General features: G+C 43.8%; 1 protein-coding gene across 7 annotated transcripts; it reads right to left on the minus strand.

The window, feature by feature from the left end:
• Nucleotides 1-662: 662 nt before the first annotated feature.
• LOC129188233 (T-complex protein 10A homolog 1-like) lies at nucleotides 663-24,294 on the minus strand. 7 transcript variants are annotated; one of them, XM_054788463.1, is made up of 6 exons: nucleotides 18,114-20,645; nucleotides 17,616-17,794; nucleotides 4,337-4,540; nucleotides 3,677-3,808; nucleotides 3,468-3,598; nucleotides 663-807 (listed from the first exon to the last, which is right to left on the minus strand). In XM_054788463.1, the coding sequence occupies exons 2-6, from the start codon at nucleotides 17,676-17,678 to the stop codon at nucleotides 801-803; spliced, it is 537 nt and encodes a 178-aa protein (XP_054644438.1). In that variant the 5' UTR covers nucleotides 17,679-17,794; nucleotides 18,114-20,645; the 3' UTR covers nucleotides 663-800. The 7 variants fall into 7 exon arrangements, with proteins under 7 accessions (XP_054644438.1, XP_054644437.1, XP_054644439.1 ...); XM_054788462.1 differs by having other exon boundaries at nucleotides 18,051-20,645; XM_054788464.1 differs by having other exon boundaries at nucleotides 3,455-3,598; nucleotides 18,051-20,645.
• Between the last annotated feature and the right edge of the window lie 1,746 nt (nucleotides 24,295-26,040).

A 26,040-nucleotide genomic window follows, 5' to 3' on the forward strand; every position in this document is an offset into this window, starting at 1 on the left:
AAGTGAGACAAGAATTTTGAAAACGTAATTTATTGAAAACATCCATCCATCCATTTTCTATACCACTTCATCCTCATTAGGGTCACAGGGGCATGCTGGAGCCTATGCCAGATGACTTCGGGCGACAGGAGGGGTACACCCTGGACTGGTTGCCAGCCAATCGCTAGACAAACAACCATTCACACACATTCATACCTGTGGACAATTTAGAGTCGCCAATCAACCTCTCCTGCATGTTTTTGGGAATGTGGAAGGAAGCCGGATACTCCGGAGTCGCCGGAGAAAATTCATTGGAACACTGGAACTTCAGGTGGTGCGGGGTCGTCAAACGGCGGCCGCTTATGTGCAGATGTTGCATCATACGTCATACCATACCTATCACATCTGGAAGACCAAAAGACAAACCGGCAAAAAAAAAAAAAAAACGTAAAAGGATGAAATGACTATTATTATTATTATTATTAATGACTAATAACACCAGTTTTCAGCATAAGGTTGCAAAAAAATAAAAACAGCAAATTCGTCTCCATTCGTCTCCGTGTTGCGCTCACGTCCAAAGACTTCTTTAGCAAAGATATGACACGAAGCCGCTTCAACGTGCACAAGTGACAAGAGAAGAGACGGAGAAAAGATGTTTAGGACACACTTCCACCTGCCTCTTTCATGAAGTAGGCACTTGGTCCTTCAGCTCGAGCTTTCTCCTGGCTGAGAGTCAATCTGCTGGCGAAGGCGAGTGTGCGTGCACGACCAGCGGCTCTCCTCCTTCCTCAGCTCCTCCTGCAGGGAGCTCAGCTGCTCCTTCAGCGCCTGAAATCACGTTTGTTTGCTGTTAAGTTGGTTCGGTACACAAAGTCTGCAGCACTCATTTCTTTGTTTATGTGTGAAACTTTGTGAAAAGTAGTTGGTGCAGAGTAAAATATGAAGACATTGGAATTAAATTTTTTAAATATTCAAGGCAGACATCATTGATATTATTAAAGGGTCACTGACATGATTTTTCAACTTTGCTTAAATATATTGTTTATAGTTACGTTACGTTGCTTGTTTGTTTTTTAAAGCGAACGTTGAATGAGTAAAAATTAAATTTCAAGTAGTGGCTGGAAATGTTTCTGATCTCCGTCCATAGGGGGAATGGGAGCGAGGCGAGGCGCTGACGAACAAACACAATAAAAAGACTCAAAAGTGCTCTTTACCCTCATTAAGAAGCTGATTTCAAACAATAATTGAAGGATAAGCAACTCCAAGGTCATTTACACTTACCAATTTGTGTTTGAAGTCAACCAATCTTCATCTCCATGTCTTTGTCATCAAACACCTCAGCATCAGACATGTAGTCCCATCGTCTTTGGTCGTAATCAATACGGCTTAATCCCATGTTCTGCAAGTTCTCTATTTCTCCTCCCCAAAAACTAACCACACATCCCTCAAATCTTTGCTATAATCACTGAACATCTTCAATATCGTCCATTCTCTCATGTTTGTTTACTTGTGAAGTTCGACGGTGCTGACGTCGCTTGGTAAATGCCCCTCGTATAAGAAGATGAGTCCCAAAATGGCCCACGGCACGTACAAAAATATAATTATTCATAATTTAACGTTCACTTTCAAAAAAACAAACAACACAGAACATAATTCCAAACAACATAGAGCATATTTGAGCAACGTTGAACAAATATGTCAGTTACCCTTTAAGAAGTAACATGATTTTAATTATTAGGACTTGTGGAAAAATGTTTTATTTTATTGTTCAAGCATATTTGAGAGTCTTGAAGGTGGCATTTATATTAAATATTATTCAAAAAAGTAGCTTTACCTCCTCGCTATTATATCAATAAAATACGTTATGAAGATAAACCATTGAAAAGTGCTACATAAATCCCAGTTGTTACTATCATCATTATCATTAATACTATTTGAAAAATTAATTTCAACAAAATAAATCAATCAAAAAATGATTCATGAGATGTATTCCATTGTAACCTTCATGTTCAAATAAACTAAACCAAACCAAACCAAACCAAACTTGATTTATTTAGCCGCCTATACATTAGGGGTGCAACGATACACAAAATTCAATGGTTTGGTTCGATGCGTTTGTGTTACGGGTCGATACTTTGATACAAAAGAGAATTTCATTGAAATTGCAGACATTTTTCCTCACCTTAAAAGTACAGTTCTGCTGAACACACGTAGCACCATATAAGACAAAAAAGCACCATGCTGAGAATAAAAAAAAGGTGTGGTTTGGAAAAAAAAAAAATTTATCTCATGGAGATCCATGTGGTGCATTCTTAGCAGCAGAGTAAATATTACAAAGAAACAAATCCCTACAAAATCAAAGCTATTAATTAAAAAAGGGGCGGGGGGGGGCAACATGATTCTTTTCATGGGACCCAGTGTCCCTGCTATTGGCCATGTGAAAAGAGGAACCATAAAATCACCTTCATTTAGACAAAAACATGTTTTACTGACCAGACAACTCCTGAAACTTCCAGAGGATGAGATGCCTTATTTAACGAGACTTTGGCGAACTTCCACTGCTGAGAAAGGCTGCTCATCTCGTCCGATTAATACAATAATTTTGGGGGATTTTAGTTTAGCCGTCTGGCTGGCTGTCAAGTGGGAGGACACACTGCTCATTAGGGCAAGACACTACACTGCACGACAGTTTTGGCATATGTCGATCTCGTGATTTTCACTCCCTGATGGAGCTACACCTCACACCCAACGTCTGGGGCACATCCCCAGCAGCATATTCAACAAAAAAACAGGTCAACGGCAATAAAAGTAGCTATCGCCCGGTCGAGCTCTTTCGCCCTCTTTGAATCATGTGCTAATCGCTGTCTAAATGATCCGGGTAAAGTGTGTAGAACGTGTGGTCCTTGTTTTTGTCTGTTTACAGATGTTTTCACATCGGGGTGATGCCGGAGTAAATGTGTTGTCATGTTTGTTGTATTTCCACCGACAGAGTTTTTTTGTCCACAACGCGCTTGCCATCAGGGTCATACTACATGAAATCCAAAGTATATACATAACCTACAGGCAATTTTGAGCCAGTGACATAAAGTAGCTTTAATACAAACCAAGCTGGTGTGGACTGTCTATTTATAGTACTGCATTGCACTGCATAGTACTGCATATTGGCATGTTTTTATATTTTTTTATTCTATTTAATATATTGGTTTTTATTTATCATGACTATTTCTCTTCAAATTTATGATTTCTCTTGTTCTTATTGTACAACACGTTGGGAAGCAGAGGTGGTGTAAAAACGTGCTTTGTAAATAAATACAACTTGACTACTTTCTGCAGTTGAGTAAATAAGATTTTACAAAACACGTGAAAGGAACGAGCACCTGGTAAGGAACCCTTCCGTGATGGTTGCAAAGTGGCAAACAAACATTTTAACATTCATCAGAAGCATTTTGAATAGACGGGACCTTGCTGGTGTCACCTGTATCTCCTACCGTTCTTTCTTGTCAGGCATGGCTCGCACAGCAGCGGGGTGTTTCTCCAGCAGTTTGCATTCCCTCTGCATCTTACTGGTTTCTGTAGTGTCCCTCTCTGCTCTGAGACGAAGCATCTCCAACATGACCAACTCACAAGAGGAGAGATGGAGAAAAGACGTTAGGACACGCTTCCGCCATATCACCAGCCTCTTTCATGAAGTAGTCACTTCGCCCTTCAGCTCGAAGTTCTCCTGGCTGAGAGAGTCAATCTGCTGGCGAAGGCGAGCGTGCGTGCACGACCAGCAGCTCTCCTTCTTCCTCTGCTCCTCCTGCAGGGAGCTCAGCTGCTCCTTCAGCGCCTGAAATCACGTTTGTTTGCTTTCAGTTGGTTCGGTACACAAAGTGTGCAGCACTCACTTCCTCGTTTATGTGAGAAACTTTGTGAAAAGTAGTTGGTACACAATAAAAATGTCGAAATTGGAATTTATTTTTAAAAATATTCAAAAAATATGTTCTCAGTCGTGACAAAAAATAGACCACCCTTGTTTTTTCAGCTTCTTGTTCATTTGAATGCCTGATACAACGAAAGGCACCTTTGTTTGGACAAATATAACAATGACGACAAAATAAGCTGCAAAGAGTTACTGTACATTTTTTGGCAGTGCTATGCTATAGCTATTCATGTACGAACTAATGTGATTTTGGTTATTATCATGAAAACTATGGAAGTTACTAGATATCTGTTAGAAAGCCCATAATTTACCATGTTTTGCGTTGTTTTGTCCCACTGTGTTCGGCCGTCAGTGACTGCACCGCAGTCGTGTGCCGTTAAGTCATTTAAAAAGTAGTTTTTTTTTACTTCTCCGACGCTGTACAGGTACATGTACCGTTGCCATTGATGTGGAGTCCTCGCCGTCATCAAACCTCACTTTGCTCTTCTTCACAACGATACGGCCACCGTCACCATGGCTTCCAGGGCTGCGGCGCTGCTCCGTGGTGGGCGGGGGCTTGAAGGGCATGGACGAGAAGCGTCTCTGGTCCGGCCCGGCCACGCCGAGCAGCTTCCAGTTCTGCTGATCCATCTGGAGAACCTACAGGACCACAAAAACAATATGGCACACCTCATCTTGAAACTTGTTTTTACAACCATAATTGGACACCACAGTAGAAACATGTGATTTCTCCCAGCCAATCAGCACAAACATAAATAACCATCAAATCTTACTCTTCAAAAAGAATGGCAAACAAATGATATAACGTCACATACAGTGGAAGCTGCTTGCCTCAACACCCCTCAGACTGGCTGACTGAAGACAACATAAGCGGTTCCGCTGCGCTCATTTCCTTTTGAGTCTTGACTCCAACGACAAAGATTTCGTACCTGCACCAATCTTACTTCCTGATGCTGACAACTAGGGGTGTCACAAGACCTTGTGTCGCAAGATCTTTATCATCATTATCATCTTTATCATCATTAACTTCTGTGTGGAGAACACTGTGCCCTCCAAGTTGGTGCGGTGTTTTCCCAAAACAAACCCTGGGTGACATCTGAGATAAGGCCCTGCTAAATAAGAAGAAGGGGGTCTTCAACTCGGGGGACAAGGAGGAGCTGCGCAGAGTCCAGAAGGAACTCCGGCATAATATCAGGAAGGGGAAGGACTGCTCCAGAAGGAAACTGGAGAAGCGGCTGGAGCAGAATAATGCCAGGGAAGTCTGGAGAGGCCTGCAGATCATCACAGGCCATGGTAAAGGAGTGGGGAGAGACCAATCCAGTGGGGAGAAGATCTGGGCAGATGAACTCAATCTGTTTTTCAACAGATTTGAATCTGCCCCCTCCCCTTCCACTACCCCCCCCCCTCACACCTTCCCGGGACAGCCCCCCCTCCTCCTCCAGTCTTCAGCCTGCCACCCTCTTCACCCAACCCCCACCAGCTTCCCCCCCCCAATCTAACATGTAGAGGTCTGTGTGCCCTCCGAGGGATATGCCTCCCCAGACCATGCACCCACCACCAAACCGGTCATGCTGAATGATGTTACAGGCAGCATAACGTTCTCCACGGCATCTCCAGACCCTTTCACGTCTGTCACATGTGCTCAGGTTGAACTTGCTCTCATCAGGGAAGAGCACAGGGCACCAGTGGTGTAGTTGCCAATTCTGGTGGTTTATGGCAAATGCCAGTCAAGCTCTACAGTGCTGGGCAGTGAGCACAGGGCCCACTACAGGACGTCGGGCCCTCAGGCCACCCTCATGGAGCCTGTTTTTGATTGTTTGGTCAGAAACATTCACACCAGTGGCCTGCTGGAGGTCATTTTGTAGGGCTCTGACAGTGCTCATCCTGTTCCTCCTTACACAAAGGAGCAGATACCGATCCTGCTGAGGGTTGAAGGACCTACCTGTCTCCTAGAATCTCCTCCATGCGTCCAGGTACCGCTGTGATGTCCTGGTCCAGATCTGGGAGGAGATCCCACAGGACACCATACGTAGTGTCATTAGGAGCATGCCCCCACGTTGTCAGGCATGCGTACAAGCACGTGGGGGCCACACAAACTACTGAAAATAATTTTGAGTTGCTACAATGACATTTGAACAAAATGGACCAGTGTGCTGTATCATTTTTTCACTTTCATTTTTGGGGTGTCTTTAATTTCCCCCCTCGATAGGGTGATCATTTTCATTTCTATCAAATTATATGGCATCATTTTGATACTAATACATCACCCACTTATTATCAGGAAAGATATTCAAGATCATTTTTCCCCCAGTTTAGATCTGATGTTTTTTCCAAGTGTTCCTCTGATTTTTTTGAGCAGTGTACTTGGAAGATGACTGTAGCTTTCATTTCCATCATTTTCGGGGTATAGAATTATTTATCACTGGTAGAATTGTTTATTAATATTTGCTGTTAAGGTGGTTGGGTATTCTGATAAATGACAATTTTTAAGATGTAGAGATACCAGTTAATATTTGGCATGTGCAATGTGCAAGCTGATTTTGTCTGTGAAATGTAGCCTAAAAACATGAATTTCTAACTATGACACCTAGTATCTGCAATAGGCACAGCTCCACTACTTCCTGACCATATTGGACACAACAATAAGTAGCAGGCACACCTGGATGAATTAAATTATCCAGTAATGAATGACAGGAAATAAAGGAGCTGTTTTGGGATCAGGAAGTAGTGGGGCTGTGTATAAAGCCCATTGGCCCTCAGAATGATTATGTAATATTTCCATTATATTAACTGTCACCCGTCACTGTGACAGTGTCACTGTGTTATTACCTTGTCACATCACAGCTACTTTTATAGAATGTGTGTGCATTTACCATGAAGCAACAGTGATGTTCCCAATTGATCTTTATGAACAAACCATACAGATTAGGAATAATTTACATTTATTCAGTGTTGCAGGCCAGGATTTCATACAGAATAAAGAATGCAGTAAAACAACAGTTACCAAAATAGTTATACAAGAATATTGGGCATTTGTGTTGTTTCTAGTCAACTTACAATAAATGTTTTTCAACTTGTTCGTGGCAGTAATCTTTGTGTAATGAAAACTTTTGTAATTCTTACAAAATAAGAAGACATTGTTCTGCTGTTTATCACAGATAGAAGATACATTAGTTTCGTCAATCAGTTTTCAAATTAAAGGCCACACACATACTGCAGATGCAGGTGCACACTCAGAAGGGGAGCATTTAGAGGTCATGAGGTCAATCGGAGGAGTTATTGGATTGGCATTTTGACTTATAGAGACTCAGTGATGACCTGTCTAAGATGCATGTACAAACTCACTGCCTGATATGGATCAGCTGGTGGAGTCAGATGGGACTCTGCCATAAAAATAAGGCACAGTTTATACACATCTGGATCACATGGTATTGACAGGCGAAAGACGCATTCATCTTTGCACAGTTGGACTGCATCATCAACGGGGAAAAGGAAGTCTCTGGTCCCATAGAGTTGAGATAATGTATGCATCACATTGGGCCGACCACTGGGGATGTTGATGTTTTTTGACGGTCTGATGGTGTGTGTATTCCAAACCTGTGCAGTATCATCCAACTCATCCTATTAAAACGATGAGTTGCATCGTTTAAATAGGAGATATATATATATATATATATATATATATATATATATATATATATATATATATATATATTCATTTTTATTCGTTTTAATACTGAAGCAATTTAATGACACCCGGGGAAGCCTGTGCAGGTGATTTGACTTTAGTAGATGATTAGTGTGTGACAGTTTAAAACATTCATGCCCTGCAAAATTTGGGCTGATTTCTTCACAGTATTCTAATTTTTTTAATTCCTGTTTTTGTGGGTTTAATGAGCTGGAAGCCCAAATTATGTAAAAATAAACAAATAAATACTTGAAAATACTTGAAATCGTTTAAATTGTGGGCCCTGAATCTATAATCTATGAAAGTTTAACTTTTTGAATGGAATTATGGAAATTAAACAACTTTTCCATGACATTCTAATTTTTTGGAAAGGGTCTGTATATACAGTCAAACCTGTCTTAGCGGCCACCTTTATAGAACGGCCACCTGCCTATAGCAGCCACTGAAAAATCCCCCGCAGCAAATTTACATGTTACACACCCTGTGTATATCAGTCACCTGTCTAACGCAGGTAGCACTGAGCCTAGCTCTCCTGCTCGGGACGCCCACCGTCACTTCCCGTCACTTCCTGATGAACTAAAGCTGTAATGACACTCTGCCGTATAAAAAGTAAAATATTAAAAACAAGCGTAAGACATTACTAGCACAGCTTTGTTCTGTGGGTCGTGGATATATTCTATCAGTTATTATTAAGCCTCTAGCTTCCTTTTAGTAAGTAAAAACCTTGGCTATGATTGCACTACATTGTCATGTAGACCTACAAAGTACACTTGGAAGAACAAGAGGTGAATAAATGTATTGCAACTGATGTGAAACTGATGAGGGGTAGGATTAAATAAGCTTGGCTTCTTCCTACTCCTTTTTGGACATGCAAAATTGTGAATTGTACTATGTGATGTGCTACTGTTTGACTCATATGCATGTTCAGGATGAATTAAAACCATGAACCATGAACCATGAACCATGATAATAACAAGCCGAGTAGTGCTGTACAACTTTTATCCGCAGTCCGCAGTGCCCTCTACTGGTCAACATTATTATTATTATTATCCCCTTTTTTTTTCTTCTGAAAACACATCAGATCTAAACTGGGGGAAAAATGATCTTGAATATCTTTCCTGATAATAAGTGGGTGATGTATTAGTAACAAAATGATGCCACATAATTTGATAGAAATGAAAATGATCACCCTATAGAGGGGGGAAATCAAAGACACCCCAAAAATGAAAGTGAAAAAATGATGCAGCACAACTGGTCCATTTGGCCAAAATGTCATTGTAGCAACTCAAAATGATTCTCAGTAGTTTGTGTGGCCCCCACGTGCTTGTACGCATGCCTGACAACGTCGGGGCATGCTCCTAATGAGACTACAGATGGTGTCCTGGGGGATCTCCTCCCAGATCTGGAGGGCATTCACTGTGGTACCGGGACGCAAGGAGGAGATTCCAGGAGACAGGTAGTTACTCCAGGAGAGCTGGACAGGGCCGTAGAAGGCACTTCAACCCTCAGCAGGGTTGGTAACTGCTCCTTTGTGCAAGGAGGAACAGGGTGAGCACTGCCAGAGCCCTACAAAATGACCTCCAGCAGGCCACTGGTGTGAATGTTTCTGACCAAACAATCAGAAACAGGCTCCATGAGGGTGGCCTGAGGGCCCGACGTCCTGTAGTGGGCCCTGTGCTCACTGCCCAGCACCGTAGAGCTCGATTGGCATTTGCCATAGACCACCAGAATTGGCAACTACACCACTGGTGCCCTGTGCTCTTCACTGATGAGAGCAAGTTCAACCTGAGCACATGCGACAGACGTGAAAGGGTCTGGAGATGCCGTGGAGAACGTTATGCTGCCTGCAACATCATTCAGCATGACCGGTTTGGTGGTGGGTCAGTGATGGTCTGGGGAGGCACATCCCTGAAAGGACGCACAGACCTCTACAGGTTAGATAACGGCACCCTGACTGCTATTAGGTATCGGGATGAAATCCTTGGACCCATTGTCAGAACCTACGCTGGTGCAGTGGGACCTGGGTTCCTCCTGGTTCACGACAATGCCCGACCTCATGTGGATAGTGTATGCAGGTAGTTACCAGAGGATGAAGGAATTGACACCATTGACTGGCCCCCACGTTCACCTGACCTAAACCCAATAGAACACCTCTGGGACATTATGTTTAGGTCCATCTGGCGCCTCCAGGTTGCTCCTCAGACTGTCCAGGAGCTCATGGATGTCCTGGTCCAGATCTGGGAGGAGATCCCCCAGGACACCATCCGTAGTCTCATTAGGAGCATGCCCCGACGTTGTCAGGCATGCGTACAAGCACGTGGGGGCCACACAAACTACTGACAATCATTTTGAGTTGCTACAATGACATTTTGGCAAAATGGACCAGTCTGCTGCATCATTTTGTCACTTTCATTTTTGGGGTGTCTTTGATTTCCCCTCTCTATAGGGTGATCATTTTCATTTCTATCAAATTATGTGGCATCATTTTGTTACTAATACATCACTCACTTATTATCAAGGAAAGATATTCAAGATCATTTTTCCCCCAGTTTAGATCTGATGTGTTTTCAAAGTGTTCCTCTAATTTTTTTTAGCAGTATAGTTATCAGTATCATGTTGAGTTGAAAAATAAATCTTACCATTTGTTAGATATTAGCCTTCTTGACACACACACACTCACATAGCACGATCAGAGTTACACAACCCTTAATTATGACTGATGGAAAAATACTGGGAGAAGAGGCAGACACACAACAACTGCATTGTTCTCACTCTCTCCCGCAAGCTTAACTTTCACGTTCACACAAACTTGACTTTCACCTTCTAGAGGGGCGCGGCAACTGCTATATAGATAAATTTCATTCTGGGCTCCTCATCAATCTCCTTGTCGATGCTAACCAAAGCGCTGTAATATATTGCTCTTATTTTTAATACAGTTTCAAAACCTTTGAAATTGTGTGATCATTAGCTACGTCTCCAATAGCAGTGCCATCCCAAAAACAGGGAAGAAAAGCGCAAGAAAATAAACAGCCTTTAAGTGCACTTACACTTCCATCACACGTCATTTATCGCTGCAGTGGTCAACTTGTTTTTACACTTGTATGATAGTTCAAAACAAAACTGCTTGTACAGTTGACTGATACGGGGAATGATAAATAAGTGTGTAAGCCCTCAGACATTCTCATGCAGGGGTGTCCAAACTTTTGCTGGGGCCACTTTTACATTTTTTAAGCCAACCCATGTGCTGAGATGTTTTTTTTTTTTTATTTATATAACCATAAAAGTGTGTAATTAGTATGAGCCTTTTATCCTCACATTTCACATATTTGCTGTTTTTTTTACTTAATTTTTTACAACTTTATCTTGCACATTTTTTTTCTCCTAATATTTTCACGTTATTCTCATATTTTGACTTCACTATCAGAATGTGCAATTTTTTCCCCCAACCTCATTTTCCCAAAATTGCAACTTCATTCTTTGTTTTGTTTATTTCTCATATTACGACCTTTTTTCCCTTCATTTTTCAATTTTAAACTATTTATTCCACTTAATATTATGAGTTTATTCTTATATTATGTTAATTCTTATAAAAATTTGTCTTTTTTTCCAATTTTAACTGTTTTTTTTTGTTTTCTTGTTTAAATAAAAAAATAAATGGCCTCATTGGACCCCCCTGTTCTAGTGTATATACAATCTCAAAAAAGGAGTTTCAAACAAGCCAGCACACAGTACTAGTACTGCGCTTGCAGTGTTACACAGGGTAGAACATTTATTCCCACAAGATCTTCACGGGTTCATTGAAAAACAAGTTGTTAGAAAGCCCATAATTTACCATGTTTTGTGTTGTTTATGCTTCACTGGTAATGTTTAGATTTGGGCGTTGTTTTGTCCCACTGTGTTCGGCCGTCAGTGAACGCACCGCAGTAGTGTGATGTTGCATCAGTTAAAACGTCTTTTTTATGACTTCTCCGACGCTGTACAGGCAGATGTACCTTTCCTCGCCTTCCTTGCGCCTCATCCTTGTTTTCCCAAGTTAATGCTGTGCGTGAATGCATAAAGGTGAGGTTTAATTCAGTTGTTAGATCTGTGTGAGCTCTATTGTACACTTTTGTTCTGTGTAACTCTTGTGTTCATTAATGCTAACATTAGCATTCAAGCTAACTGTATAGCGATTTATTACATTAATAAGCATCATATTGACCCTCATTTCCTTATTGAGTTTTGTATTTGATGTGCCTTTGGCTAATCATTATGTTTATGTGTAATATTAGTTACATTCATTTACTGTTTATTTATTCAGTGACATTTTGTATTCTTTGTATATTGTTACAGTACCACAGCATAAAGCCTTATAAAGACCACAGTTTACCAGTGCTTGCTGCCGCTTATTGACCAAATTCACCAAACAGAGGACAACTTGCCGTGTTCTTTGACTTGAACACACATCTATACCTTTGACCGCTCCAAACCAGTGCATCCTTGGAGACATCTCAACACCCTGAGAACCCTCTCTGTTTCATGGTCCTTCGAGCCGGATGGAGTATAAACAAGGTATGGAACCTCCAACTGACCAAACTGAATCTGCACCCCACCGCGTTTCACAAAGAGAGCGACACCCCCCAGCTTACCTGACCGATTATGTGGTTGCAACACTCCCCTCAGCGGGACAACCCCACACCACACAATTGGCTCCCTCCTCTCCCCGGTGAATGCCAGAGACTTCAAACTCAAGCCAGGGAGGCCCAACAGCGGCAAGAGGAAGCCATTAGGACACAAGAGGCAATAACCAGACAAATGGAAAGGCGGCGACAGCTAAAGAAGCGTGTTAACGAATTGGAGATCGCTAAAATGGTCACTTCTCTTCTTAAAGAGAAAGCACAGGAATCAGATGGTGCTAGAGCCTCTCCACACCCATCAGATGTTAGTAATGCAAGCCACCCTTTAGCTCAACCTCCAGTGTTTCCAACCCCATCTCCAGTGCTATACACAGGTCAGCCTGCAGTGTCTCTGATGCCGCTTCTAACACTACAAGAAGTCCCCCCTGGAGCGCTAAATTCAGCTGTACCTCCAGTTACTATGGCCCCTACTACAGTGCTACACACGGCTCCGCCCCAAGTGTCCTTAACTCCACCTCCAGCGCTACACGTCACCTCGCCTCCAGCGCTACACGCCGCTCAGCCTCCAACGACGCAGACTCCACTTCCAGTAATATATGGAGTTCAGCCTTCAGTGTCCCAGACTTTGAATGCAACACCTGCACCTCCTTTACGCCATCAATCAGGGCCTCCACTGCTACTGTCACCGCTCTCATCTGTATCCCTGCCCCCTAGTTTGGCACCTGGGAACCAATGCACATCCGATGCAGACTGCACTTACCCTGATCAAGTGGCGTCGTATCACACTCCATAAACAAGGTATGTTTATACCCTGCCTCTACCAGATCCCCATCAAACACAGGCAGCTGATATGTATCCCGTTTTCCCAGCAACCTACGGCATTCCCAAGCCAATGATTCCTATCTTTGAGAGCGGTAAGGAAAGTGACTTTGCTCTTTTAAAGATGGCCCTTGACAACCTGTTAAACAATCATCTGCACCTGAACGAGCAGTATAAGTATCAAGTGCTTCTTGGACATTTGAAACTCCAGAGTGCGCTCCAGTTAGCCAAGGCCTATATGCATGACCAGAGACCATACACCATGGCCATGCAAGCATTACAGGACAAGTATGGTCAACCATGCCAGCTAGTCCAAAGTGAACTGGGAGCCATCCTGAACACCCCAGCCATCAAGTTCGGTGACTCTGAGGCATTTGACACCTTTGCCTTGTCAATCCAATCGCTAGTAGGAATGCTTAGGACTCTGGAGGGACAGAATGGCTATGAGCTGAGATGCGGCTCTCATGTGGACCGACTCTTGAGTAAGATGCCGCCAAGTTACCGCGATGGCTTTGTCGAACACTGCCTGAACCAGGGTATCCTTCGCTCAGGCACCGATCAAACTTATACCTTGTCCGATCTGAGTTCCTGGTTACAGATAAAATCCCAAGCTAAACGCATAGCAGGGCGAGCTGCTTCACTCTATAACTATGAAGTTCCAAAGACAATCAAGAAAGACCCACGCTCTTTCAACAAACCAAAGGAGAAATCAACTACATTCTTCCTCACTGCGAACGATGACCTAAGCTCTAAAGAACAGTCAGCTCAACCGAGGTCCACGTCCAAACCCAAACCATACTGTCCCCACTGCAACAATAAAGAGCATTTCCTGAACGCGTGCACTGAGTTCAAGAAACTGAACACGGACCAGATGGCGAAGTGGCTAACTGACGAACAGCGGTGTTGGAAGTGTGGACGACTTCACAAGCCAGAAGTCTGCACCCTCAAGCGACCGTGCAATACCTGCAAGGATCGACATCTGACGGTACTGCATGATGCAGTCCAACGAATGCAGAAGAGTGTGCTCATGGTGGCCGCTCCTACTACAAAGGTGTACTTGAATCAACCCAACAGAGCCCCCAAAGTTATGCTGAAGGTTGTGAAAGTTCTACTTCATAATGGAGACAGAGTACTGGAGACTTATGCAGTACTTGATGATGGTTCAGAACGAAGTCTTCTCTTGCCACATGCTGTGCAAGGCCTGCGCCTCACCTCAGAGCCTGAGACACTCACCCTCCGAACTGTCCACCAAAGGATAACCCAGCTTCATGGTGCTTCTGTTTCCTTTCATGTGTCCTCCCTGTCCAAACCCCAGGAGAAGTATCTTATACGTCAGGCATTCACTTCTGACAACCTCGGCCTCTCAGAACACTCCTATCCAGTGACTACACTCCAAAGGAAATATAAACACCTCCGCAACTTACCTTTGCCTCCCATTGACCAAGCTCAACCCCTGCTGCTTATCGGCTCAGATGTGGCTCATCTCTTGACTCCCATAGAACCGGTGCACTCAGGTCCATCAGGGGGACCCATTGCAGTCCACACTAAGCTTGGCTGGTCACTTCAAGGCCCCACCAGTATTGACCACGTACCTGCATCAGAGCAACAGTGCCTGTTGACAGTAACCGACTCACCGACCTGTGAGCTCTTCAAGAACGTTGAGCGTCTTTGGCAGATTGACACGCTGCCTTGTGCTAACGAGAAACAAGTAACCCGGTCTAAGCAAGATCAGCAAGCCTTAGACCTACTGCAAACCTCCACAATCAGGATCACTATTGACAAGGTGGAAAGATACGCCACACCGTTGCTCCGCCGAGACAACTCCACTATCCTTCACGCCCCCAAAGACGCAGTATTGCCAAGCCTTCGAAGCACAGAGAGGAGACTCGCCAAAGACCCGCAACGTGCCCAGGTATACTGCCAGGAGATCCAGAAGTTAGAAAGGATGGGCTATGTAGCAGTGGTGCCACCCGAAACAGTTACCTCAACCCCAGAATCCTGGTTTATACCTCACCACATGGTGCAGCACAACAACAAAGACAGGATTGTCTTTAACTGCTCCTTTAAATATGAAGGGAAGTCCCTCAATGATCATCTCCTTCCCGGACCTGCCCTACGCCCATCACTCCTAGGAGTCCTTATCCGTTTTCGGCAGTATTCAGTAGCAGTCAGCGGCGACATTAAAGGTATGTTCCACCAAATACGCCTTTTACCTGCCGATAAACCAATTCTGCGCTTCCTCTGGCGGGACATGGAGAGAGATGAGGAGCCAAAAATCTACGAATGGCAAGTTTTGCCTTTCGGTTCTACATGTAGCCCTTGCTGTGCCATCTACGCTCTTCAGCGACATGTCCAAGACACAAGTCCAACCGTAGTCTCATTGATTGTGTTGAACAGTCATTCTACGTGGATAATTGTCTCAGTAGCACTCATTCAAAGGAGGAAGCCAAGAATCTTGTTGATAGTCTGCGCGACATACTCCAACTTGGCGGCTTCGAGATACGCCAGTGGGCTAGCAACATCCCAGCGGTCATTGAACACCTACCTTGCGACTCCAGATCCGAGAGCAGTGAGTTATGGCTTTCCCAATCCAGCACAGATCTTCAGGAGCCAACTCTTGGGTTGCACTGGGATTGCCTCCGTGACTCCCTAAAGTATAAACTTAGACCTGTGGACAGAACTGAACCCACGTTGAGGAACGTCTACAAGGTACTTGCATGTCAATATGATCCACTAGGCTATATTGTACCATTCACCACGAGGGCCAAGATCTTAGTTCAAGATCTTTGGAAGGAACAAATAGGCTGGGATGACCCAATCCAGCCACAGAGCCTTCGCGACCGATGGTTAGCCTGGGAACAGGAGATTCCTGACATAAAGATTGAACTTCCCAGATGCTACGCACCACCATGCGTGGATTGTTCCACGTCAAACAACGACCATATCTTCTGTGACGCTTCTGAGAGAGCCTACGGGTCTGTTGCTTATCTACGCACAGAAGACCTCCATAAAGGAGTCCATGTTTCCTTCGTTCTGGCTAGATCCCGTGTGTCGCCAAAGAAGCAACTATCCATGCCACGGTTAGAGCTAAGTGCTGCACTCACTGGTGCTCAACTCGTCCGTGTCCTTCAAACCGAGCTCACCATACCCATCGGAAAGGTCATCCTCTGGTCAGACTCCACCACTGTCAGGTCAGAATCTTGCCACTACAAGGTCTTTGTGGGAACACGTGTGGCTGAGATCCAGAATCTTACCGACGTGAGCAACTGGAGGTATGTGGATAGTGCAAACAACCCAGCCGATGACATCACTCGGGGCAAGACCTTGAAGGAGCTCGCCAGACCACACCGTTGGCACCAAGGCCCTGACTTCCTGCGCCACACTGAGGACCGTTGGCCAACCAGTCCGACAGCCTGTCCGGAGTCACATGATGTTGAGCTGAGGAAAGCTTCATTCTGTGGAAATGTGACAGTTAGTACATGCCCACAACTACTTGATGTTAGCCTGTTCTCCACATGGAAGGACCTAATACAGGCTACAGTGCAATCCCTTCATGGGGCGGCTGATCCAGATCCCATCACTCCTAACATTCTATTGATGGGACGTTATGATGCCTCACTACCTCAAGCCGTTTATGACACAAGGAACAGTCTTGGGAGTCGTCGATGGAGACATAGTCAAGTTCTCGTTGATCACTTCTGGTCCAGATTCATCTGGCAAAGTCTAAACGGGCAGTTTTGTGGCGTTGAAGGAGACGAGGTCTTTGCATTCTTTTTTTGTTTTTTAGAGCCTTTTCCCACAGAAGTCATCTGATAGTTATTGTGCTGCAGTCGGGAACCAGTAAGGGCCTTAATGTGGGTCGAAGACCGCCTGTGTCTTGATGGACAGCCAATCGGATCCTCCGGCTCAGCGCAGGTGTGATTTATTTTATTAGGGATAAGGGGACAAGGGGATATGATGGACCAGTACAGGTTCGGCTACTGGACTAATTTTTTGGCTTAGCAGACATAAAAAAACACAGACCAAGAATAAGTTGAACTGCCGGCTTATTATTGAAAAAGTACAAATATGGACAAAAACATTTACACATAACATACAAACATATAACACACACTTCCAGTTGAGTTAAACCTTTCTACCTCTTTTGTTTAAACCTTATTTTAGTTTAAAGAATTAAGTTTAGCACTATATTACCACTAGATTTGGTATTATGGCGAATGTTTAGTTCCGTTGTTGGTTTAGTACTCGGTTGCAACCTTTTGTTTAGTTCGTGTTAGTTCTTGATCAAATTCTAATTAACTACTTGGTTGAAAGTAAACCAAGTTTAGTTCTATTCTGGTTCCCTTCAAGTTAGTTTTTGGAATTTTACATTTGTTAGTTTGTTTACAAACATACAAATCACTTATTGCAAAAATAACCCTTTTACAATAATTAAGGAAAATACCAAAAGAATAGAACAATGTACCAAATTCAAAATAATTCAGCAAAAGACTGAATAACCAAATTAAGTCTTTTTCTTTCTTTTCTATTTGTTAGTCCTTTGATTATCCTTGGTCCACTGCAGTTTTCCAGAAAGAATGGATAATCCTACCAGTTGTAGTACCATGCACCGGTCAGCAGAGGGCTTGTTGCTCCTGAACTGGTCCTGCCGCATGCGCAGTTCACAGGTTCCGTGGGTGGCTCGCCATCTTTATCTCAAGCACATGCGCTCCTGCACATGATCTCTTATGTCGATCTATCTCGATAGTTCTTCAACCCAATCTAATTGACCTATCATAAACAACATGAAATATGCATAAATATATCAAATAAACCAGTGGGTAGTGTTACAATAAAGAACACGTCACTTTCGTCTCTTAATTAGTGCTCGTTAAGTGCCGTAGCCGAAATGACGGAAGGAACAATACACTTGCAACAGTATAGTATGTTAACTATTGAAAATACACCATAACTTCACCACAAAACATAACCACTATATTATCTCACATCACTTTCAAACAAAATAAAATACATTTCCTTCACTCACCAAGTCCCGTTCGAGAAAATAAAACATCTCCAAAACAGGAACATGGTGGAAAATCAAAATTACCTTCTTTGCACTTTCAACAAATATAGTATTTAGACACGTTTTCATATTTTTCTGGAAAGTTTCCTGCTCTTCTCCTTCTGCTGCGCACTATGTGCTGACTGTGGAATGTTCTCCCTCCTCTGCAGGAAATGGAGCTAGTCACATGGGTTACGTAGCAACGTACCCTTTCAAAATAAAGTCACATTTCCGTAATTCAAACGTAAATTACAATAACCAATGAATTTACATTCTTTTCACATTTTAACAGGTTTTAAACAACATAAATTATTATACACATATTTACAGATTATATAACCATATTGCCTCATAGTGTTTCTTTATACAAAGTATTTATTGCTGTTTTTATTAACAGACTTTTACTTTTGAGCATCCAGTTAACCTGGGTTACATTAGCAGGTTCTTTTTTAGAAGCTAAAGACGTTTTGTGATTAAAAAAAACAAAAAAAACATGACGAACACAGTTGGACTCACGCAGTGTATTAATAACACAACAAGACATGCGCTGTATTGTATGCTAAACGAAATATGTATGCAACTGGAGGCAAAATTTTGACGTTAACTGAAAAACATGCTAACCGGGGCAGACGCTAACCAAGGTTCCACTGTACAGTCAAACCTCGGTTTTCGTGAAGCCTATTTTTTCTATGATTTGGCGAGCATCAAAAAATATTCCTCGGTTTTCCTGCAATATTTCACAATTAACAAACTAGTCCATTTACCCTGTGCTGTACTGTTTCATGGAAAAATAAGTACTCAAACAAAGCACCCTATGTGTTGTTGACTCACTGTATGTAACATTTTTGATTGCGTGTGACTGCTAAATAACCCGCCATGGGACCAAAGAAAACATTCAGTCTCACCAGGACGCACAGAAAGTGTGCTTCAACAATAACCTCCATCCATTCCTCATTTAGAATTATTTCATATTGTTTTCTGCACTTGAAACTACAGTATAATTATTCTCTATGAAATATTTTTTGTTCATATATTCCTCCCACATGCCAAAACATGCATGTTAGGTTAATTGGAGACTCTAAATTGTCCATAGGTATGAATGTGAGTGTGAATGGTTGTTGGCTGGCAACCAATCCAGGGTGTACCCCGCCTGTCGCCCAAAGTCTGCTGGGATAGGCTCCAGCATGCCCCCATGACCCTAATGAGGAGAAGCGGCATAGAAAATGGATGGATGGATATTGGTTGAACAGATTCATTGATGATTTTCCTATGGGGAAAATTGCGATGCACAAGATTGGGTCCACAAGAACGAGACGAGGCGAGATTTTAACACTAATTTTAAGAAAAGGCTTTTTTATTCAACGGAGTTACAAAACAATGCAGGTGCGTTCTGAAATTTACGCTCAAAGATATTACTGTCAACATTTTTTTAGACCAATTAATAGTATCAACATTTTGGCTTTTTGTAGTTACATTATGCCTTTTTGCTCTATTTGTGCACTTCCATTGAACCACGTTCCACAGATGGCCCCTACGCCACACCTTGGACACCCGTGCATTTTGCCAGGAAGGCGTGGTGCAGCAAGGCAACGGAGGATTGTGTCCAAGCTCTACCTTCTTGGTCAGCAGGTGGGTTGCAGTGTGGAAGGTTTTTTACAGCTTTCAGACGTGCATTGCATGGCGTTACGGAGGTGGCGCTCACTCCTGAGTGCCTGCTTGGCGGATTCTTCATCTTTGTTGATGGCTTGTATTTAATTACATGCGCTCCCTTGCACCATCTCTGCGATGTATTAGGTGTGTTATGAAATGGAACCGATGATCGCCAGTACGTGAAAGTTGGCGCTGTGCCAAATGCAATCAGCATCAATAGAAACGCTCGGTGATTAAGGGTGCCGACAAGTCCGAACATCTACTTGGGTTCATCGAACAATTTTGAAGCAAAGTTGATGAAATGTAGAATTACTACAGCTTCTGTTTGGACATCAACAAGTAGCAAGCAGCTGTTCAACTTTGACGGGAAAAAACAGCCGCACGTCACTCGCTGACGCTGGGAACACCAAAGTAGGTTGGATTGCAAGGTGTGCATAAAGCACTTAATGTGCACTTCCAATAATGCCTTGCACACTGCCACTTCCATGTATTAGCATTCATTGTAGCCATGCCGTAGTTGACAGTCTTGGTTGGCTTGTGGCTGCCCTGTTCTCACGATACACCTATCCTCCAAACGAGAAATCTTGTCACGTTTTACTCCCACAAGATCTCACGACACCCCCTACTGTATAAGTTTCACTTTTGCAACAATGGTGTGTTGTAGGACCGCCGAACCAAGTGGGAAATCTCAACACTTTACGAAATAATCAGTGAATCAGTGAAGCATAAAGACACTAGCATGTAAAAATGGTGGTCTTTTTTTTAACAATGGAACATGTCTGCTGTACATTTTACCTGTATTATCGCATATTTATAAATTATTACCCTCTTACGGTGAATAAGATACGGGAAAAACTGCCCTTTTTTTTTTTTTTTTACCTGAATGGCAAATGTGTGGGGGGGATCCACCGTATATAATCAATCACCGACATGATGATGGAGAGGAACGTTTGTGAGGTGGAATGACCCTGACGGTTTGATGTGAACAGCCATCAACCTTCAGAATAAATAATATATATATATATATATATATACACAGCTCAAAAAAATTAAAGGAACACTTCGAAAACACATCAGATCTAAACTGGGGGAAAAATTATCTTTATCTTTCCTGATAATAAGTGGGTGATGTATTAGTAACAAAATGATGCCACATAATTTGATAGAAATGAAAATGATCACCCTATAGAGGGGGGAAATCAAAGACACCCCAAAAATGAAAGTGAAAAAATGATGCAGCACACTGGTCCATTTGGCCAAAATGTCATTGTAGCAACTCAAAATGATTCTCAGTAGTTTGTGTGGCCCCCACGTGCTTGTACGCGTGCCTGACAACGTCGGGGCATGCTCCTAATGAGACTACAGATGGTGTCCTGGGGGATCTCCTCCCAGATCTGGACCAGGGCATCACTGCGGTACCTGGACGCATGGAGGAGATTCCAGGAGACAGGTCGTTACTCCAGGAGAGCTGGACAGGGCCGTAGAAGGCACTTCAACCCTCAGCAGGATTGGTATCTGCTCCTTTGTGCAAGGAGGAACAGGATGAGCACTGCCAGAGCCCTACAAAATGACCTCCAGCAGGCCACTGGTGTGAATGTTTCTGACCAAACAATCAGAAACAGGCTCCATGAGGGTGGCCTGAGGGCCCGACGTCCTGTAGTGGGCCCTGTGCTCACTGCCCAGCACCGTAGAGCTCGATTGGCATTTGCCATAGACCACCAGAATTGGCAACTACACCACTGGTGCCCTGTGCTCTTCACTGATGAGAGCAAGTTCAACCTGAGCACATGCGACAGACGTGAAAGGGTCTGGAGATGCCATGGAGAACGTTATGCTGCCTGCAACATCATTCAGCATGACCGGTTTGGTGGTGGGTCAGTGATGGTCTGGGGAGGCATATCCCTGGAAGGACGCACAGACCTCTACAGGTTAGATAACGGCACCCTGACTGCTATTAGGTATCGGGATGAAATCCTTGGACCCATTGTCAGAACCTACGCTGGTGCAGTGGGACCTGGGTTCCTTCTGGTCCACGACAATGCCCGACCTCATGTGGATAGTGTATGCAGGTAGTTCCTGGAGGATGAAGGAATTGATTCCATTGACTGGCCCCCACGTTCACCTGACCCAATCATTGGGTCACCAAGCTGCCGCCGGGATGCTCTTTTTGATGTGGGTCATGACTATTCTTTCAAAGCACTTCATTACAATAGGAGTGAGTGCTATAGGGCGATAGTCATTCAAGCAGGTCACGTTGCTCTTCTTGGGTACGGGCACTATGGTGGTGGACTTAAAGCAGGTCGGTACAGATGCTTGTGCAAGCGACAGGTTAAATATGTCAGCAAGCACATCAGCTAGCTCTGATGAGCAAACCCGAAGTGCACGTCCTGAGATGTTGTCTGGGCCTGCTGCTTTTCGTGGGTTTGTTTTGTTCAGAACCCTGCGCACATCAGCTGATGTCACCATGAGAGGTGAGTCCTGTGTGCTCCCCAAGTCCAGCCACCCTCTCTGCTCATCAGGAGTTTGGGTGTCAAAGCGGGCGTAGAACTCATTCAGCTCATCTGGAAGTGTGGTTTGGCTGGACGTGGCTACGCTACTCCGCTGTCGATAGTCTGTGATGTGCTGGAGCCCCGCCCACATGCGCCGAGGGTCTGAGGTGGAATAGTAGCCCTCCAGCTTGTCTGTACTGTCTCTTGGCCTCTCGTATGGACCTCCTCAGGTCATATCTGGCCTTTTTGTAGTCATCAGCGGTGCCCATGACAAATGCAGTCGAACGAGCACGTAGCTTAGCCCTTACATCACAGTTCATCCACTGTTTTTGGTTAGGGTATTTTCTGTAATACTTGGTGGTGGTAACAGTCTCTATGCATGTGCTAATGTAGCCAGTAACAGCAGAAGCATATTCATCCAAATCAACAGTACAATCTTCCCTCCCCGCTGCAGTTTTAAACACATCCCAGTTTGTGCAGCCAAAGCAGTCCTGAAGTACTTGATCAGTTTCTTCATTCCACACTTTAACTGCTGCACTTACAGGGGGAGCTTTTTTAAGAAGTTGTCTGTATGTTGGATAAAGGAATATAGAGATGTGGTCGGCCTTTCCAAAGTGGGGTCTTGGAACAGCCTTCAAAGCACCTTTCATGTTGCTGTAGACTTGGTCCAGGATGTTATTTTCCCTTGTGGGAAAGCTCACATGCTGGTAATATTTGGGGAGGACAGTCCTGAGGTTACAGTGGTTGAAATCGCCAGATATAATGAATACAGCGTCTGGGTGTTTGGTCTCGTGTTTATCAATGATGTCATGCAGGAGGCCTAGTGCGTTAGCGGTGTTAGCTCGTGGTGGGATGTAAACAGCAGTTAAGTACACAGCGCTAAACTCACGAGGTAAATAAAAAGGTCTGCATTTCACCATCAGCAGCTCAATGTCCTGCGAGCAGTGCTTTTCTATCGTCTGTACGTCTGTGCACCACCGTTTGTTTACGTAAACACAGACGCCGCCACCTCTGTGTTTACCAGACGCTAAAGTCCGATCTCCCCGGTAAGCAGCAAATGTTTCCAACTGGATCGCCGAGTCCGGTATATCCTCCGTCAGCCAGGTTTCTGTGAAGGTGAGGACACAGCATTCCCGGATCTCACGTTGAGCTGTAATCCTTGCTCTTAGTTCGTCCATCTTGTTTTCAAGAGAGCGAACGTTGGCTAGCAGCAGGCTTGGTAGCGGTGGCCTAGTCGCTCTAGCTTTTAGCCTAGCATGCAGGCCGGCCCGCTTGCCTCGTTTACGCCTCGGATGCTTTGCTCACCAGGTATTCAGCTCACCGGGCCTGCAGGCTGCTGCGTTCTCCCGGCGCAGAAGAAAGGCAAAGTCTGAGAGGCTAAATGGTTCATGGTGAACCCTGCCGATGTTCAAAAGTGTCTCTCTGTTGTAATGTACTGCATGAGTGTGTTGAATGTCCAAAATGAACAATAAAATAGCAAAAAATAGAAAAACACGGGAGAGTGTCACAGAGACGTCTGCCACGGAGGGCGCCATCTTTGCTCACTCACCAAGCTAAAGTTAAAAAAAAGGTCTTTCATAGTGGACTGGCTGTCGGAGCGGGAACAGAAGAACAAAAGTGAGTGAGATTTTTTCTTTTTCGAATGACAAAGGGCTGCTTTGAACCAGTTTTTTGAGTGAAAAAGTGTGGACTAAATGAGTGGCTAAACGTGCATGTGGTACTGGCATGCTTTTATTTTGATGGCTGGACTTACCGAATACAGGAAATGTCACGATCTGGTGATGGGCTGGTTGCTGTCGGAAGCTTGACCCCCAGTATGCAGCGACTGAAACGGTGGCGTGCAAATAAAAATATTTAATGATGCAAGTACTCAATGAAACAGAAATACAACAGAAGGCGACAGAGGAAAAGGCTCTGTGAAAACAACACACTTGGTGGTAGCAGCAGGTAAGTAACTCGCTCATGTGACAGCATTGGCGATCTGACTAGAGGAAATGAGCCAGCGCCGTACTCGAGGCAGCGCTGGGCTTTTAAACCCCACAAACGCTAATTAACTACAGCTGCGTAGCAAGCACTTGGGGTGAAGCGGCTACAGATTCCTCCCAGTCGGAAGTAAAGCCCGCCAAAGTACTGTAAGAGCGCAGGACAGGAAGTGCTTGCTCCTGTCCTGCGGAGCGTGACAGGAAATGTTACGCCGAATTTGCCTGAGTGATGCCGAAGGGACCGGAAGGGGGTGTTTACATTCAAATATCACTGCATTTTATGTGTTGTTTTATTGTATTTATTCATGTATATTATGTAACCGGATATGACTTTTATGTATGCGGCGCATTGCGTAAGTTTTTACGCAGCTCAGTCTGGTGAGTAAAGACATAGAAACATCCGCATGCTAACAAAGTCTTTTAATAAGAGTCCCTAATAAAACAAACAAACAAACAAACAAACAAAACAATATATTACATATTTGTAATATATGTAATATATATATGGTTAATAACCAGTTCTGTTCATACATTTAAAAAATAACTACCACAGCACGTGAAGTTGCAGAAGCGCTATCGTAAAAAAGGTGTCAAAGGCGGACGTGACGTAGGCCTCATGCATGCGCAGACGGATTGCATTTCCGGTATGGATTGCGTAATGAGTAAACACCCCAGTGAGATAGTAGGCCCGTTGCGTTTGCGATATGTTTGGATGTGGCAGATCTGCCCCTTAAACAAATGCAAGAAAATGGACTGAACTTAATAAAGCGCCTTTCTTTTTGGAGGCTGGTTTCACCACAGGAATCCACAGTATTATGCAGCAGCATTAATCCCCAAAGTCAACAAATTCTGTTGGTACTGTAAAATGATAATGGCCAAATACAATCAAAAGTATTTTTTCAGCCTTGCCAGTGAAAAATAGTCCTGTGAGATTTTGTTGGACTGTAAACCGGTTGGTACTGTTCCATGCAGAACATGATTCCATGATTCCATCTTCCCTGTTCTCTCTTGCCACATTCAATATGGTGGTGATGTCGACGTAAAATTCAGCGCTCAATGCGGCGTCTATGTCATCCGAGAAACTCGCACATTTGCAACAAGTCCACCTAACCGACTCACTAAACCCGTGAGACCAGCATGACTCACTCAACTCGTGAGCCCACTCGTCTGCACCCTCATGCGGCGTTAGCGAGTGAGCAGCTCAGACAGGAAGTGGAAAGGAGAGTTGATTTGAGGCAGGGAGCAGATATGTTACTTTTCCACGGGATCAAACACATTTATACAAATACAGTTAGAGTAACAGTTGCACAATTAATGCCTTGCTACCTGGTGTCCTTTTTAATTTAGCTAGCGGCAGCAGGTTAAGTGAACGAGTTAACACAGACGAATACCCGCGAGTACCAGTTCAGTAAAAAACTCGCAGGTTTTGAATGACTTGGTCAATACTCGACCATCACTAGTGTTCTCACTTTAGCTTGCTCGCATCGAAGCGGTCGTCATCCGCTCATGCAACAGTGTGAAACACATACACAACAATGGATAAGTGGCAGGGCGCAGTGATAGAAAGGGAGAGAAAATAACGATTGTGAGGTCTGACTTTTTCATGTCCAACAGTTTTGTGACGCACATGTATTACTCTTTTGAACGCATATCGTTTTGCAAATCAAAATGTGTTACTTTTCTGAACCCAACAACTCGCCAGAACTACTTTCTTCAGAACTGAACTTGGCTCACAGAACGAATTGGGGTGGGGGAGTCACTGTTGATGCACTACACTGCTGATGGGGAGGTCATACAACTTCATGTAAAAAAAAAAAAAAAAAAATCCCAACTACCACTTAACATTTTTGC

Source organism: Dunckerocampus dactyliophorus, chromosome 9, assembly GCF_027744805.1.
Source record: "Dunckerocampus dactyliophorus isolate RoL2022-P2 chromosome 9, RoL_Ddac_1.1, whole genome shotgun sequence".
Lineage (NCBI taxonomy): Eukaryota > Metazoa > Chordata > Actinopteri > Syngnathiformes > Syngnathidae > Dunckerocampus > Dunckerocampus dactyliophorus.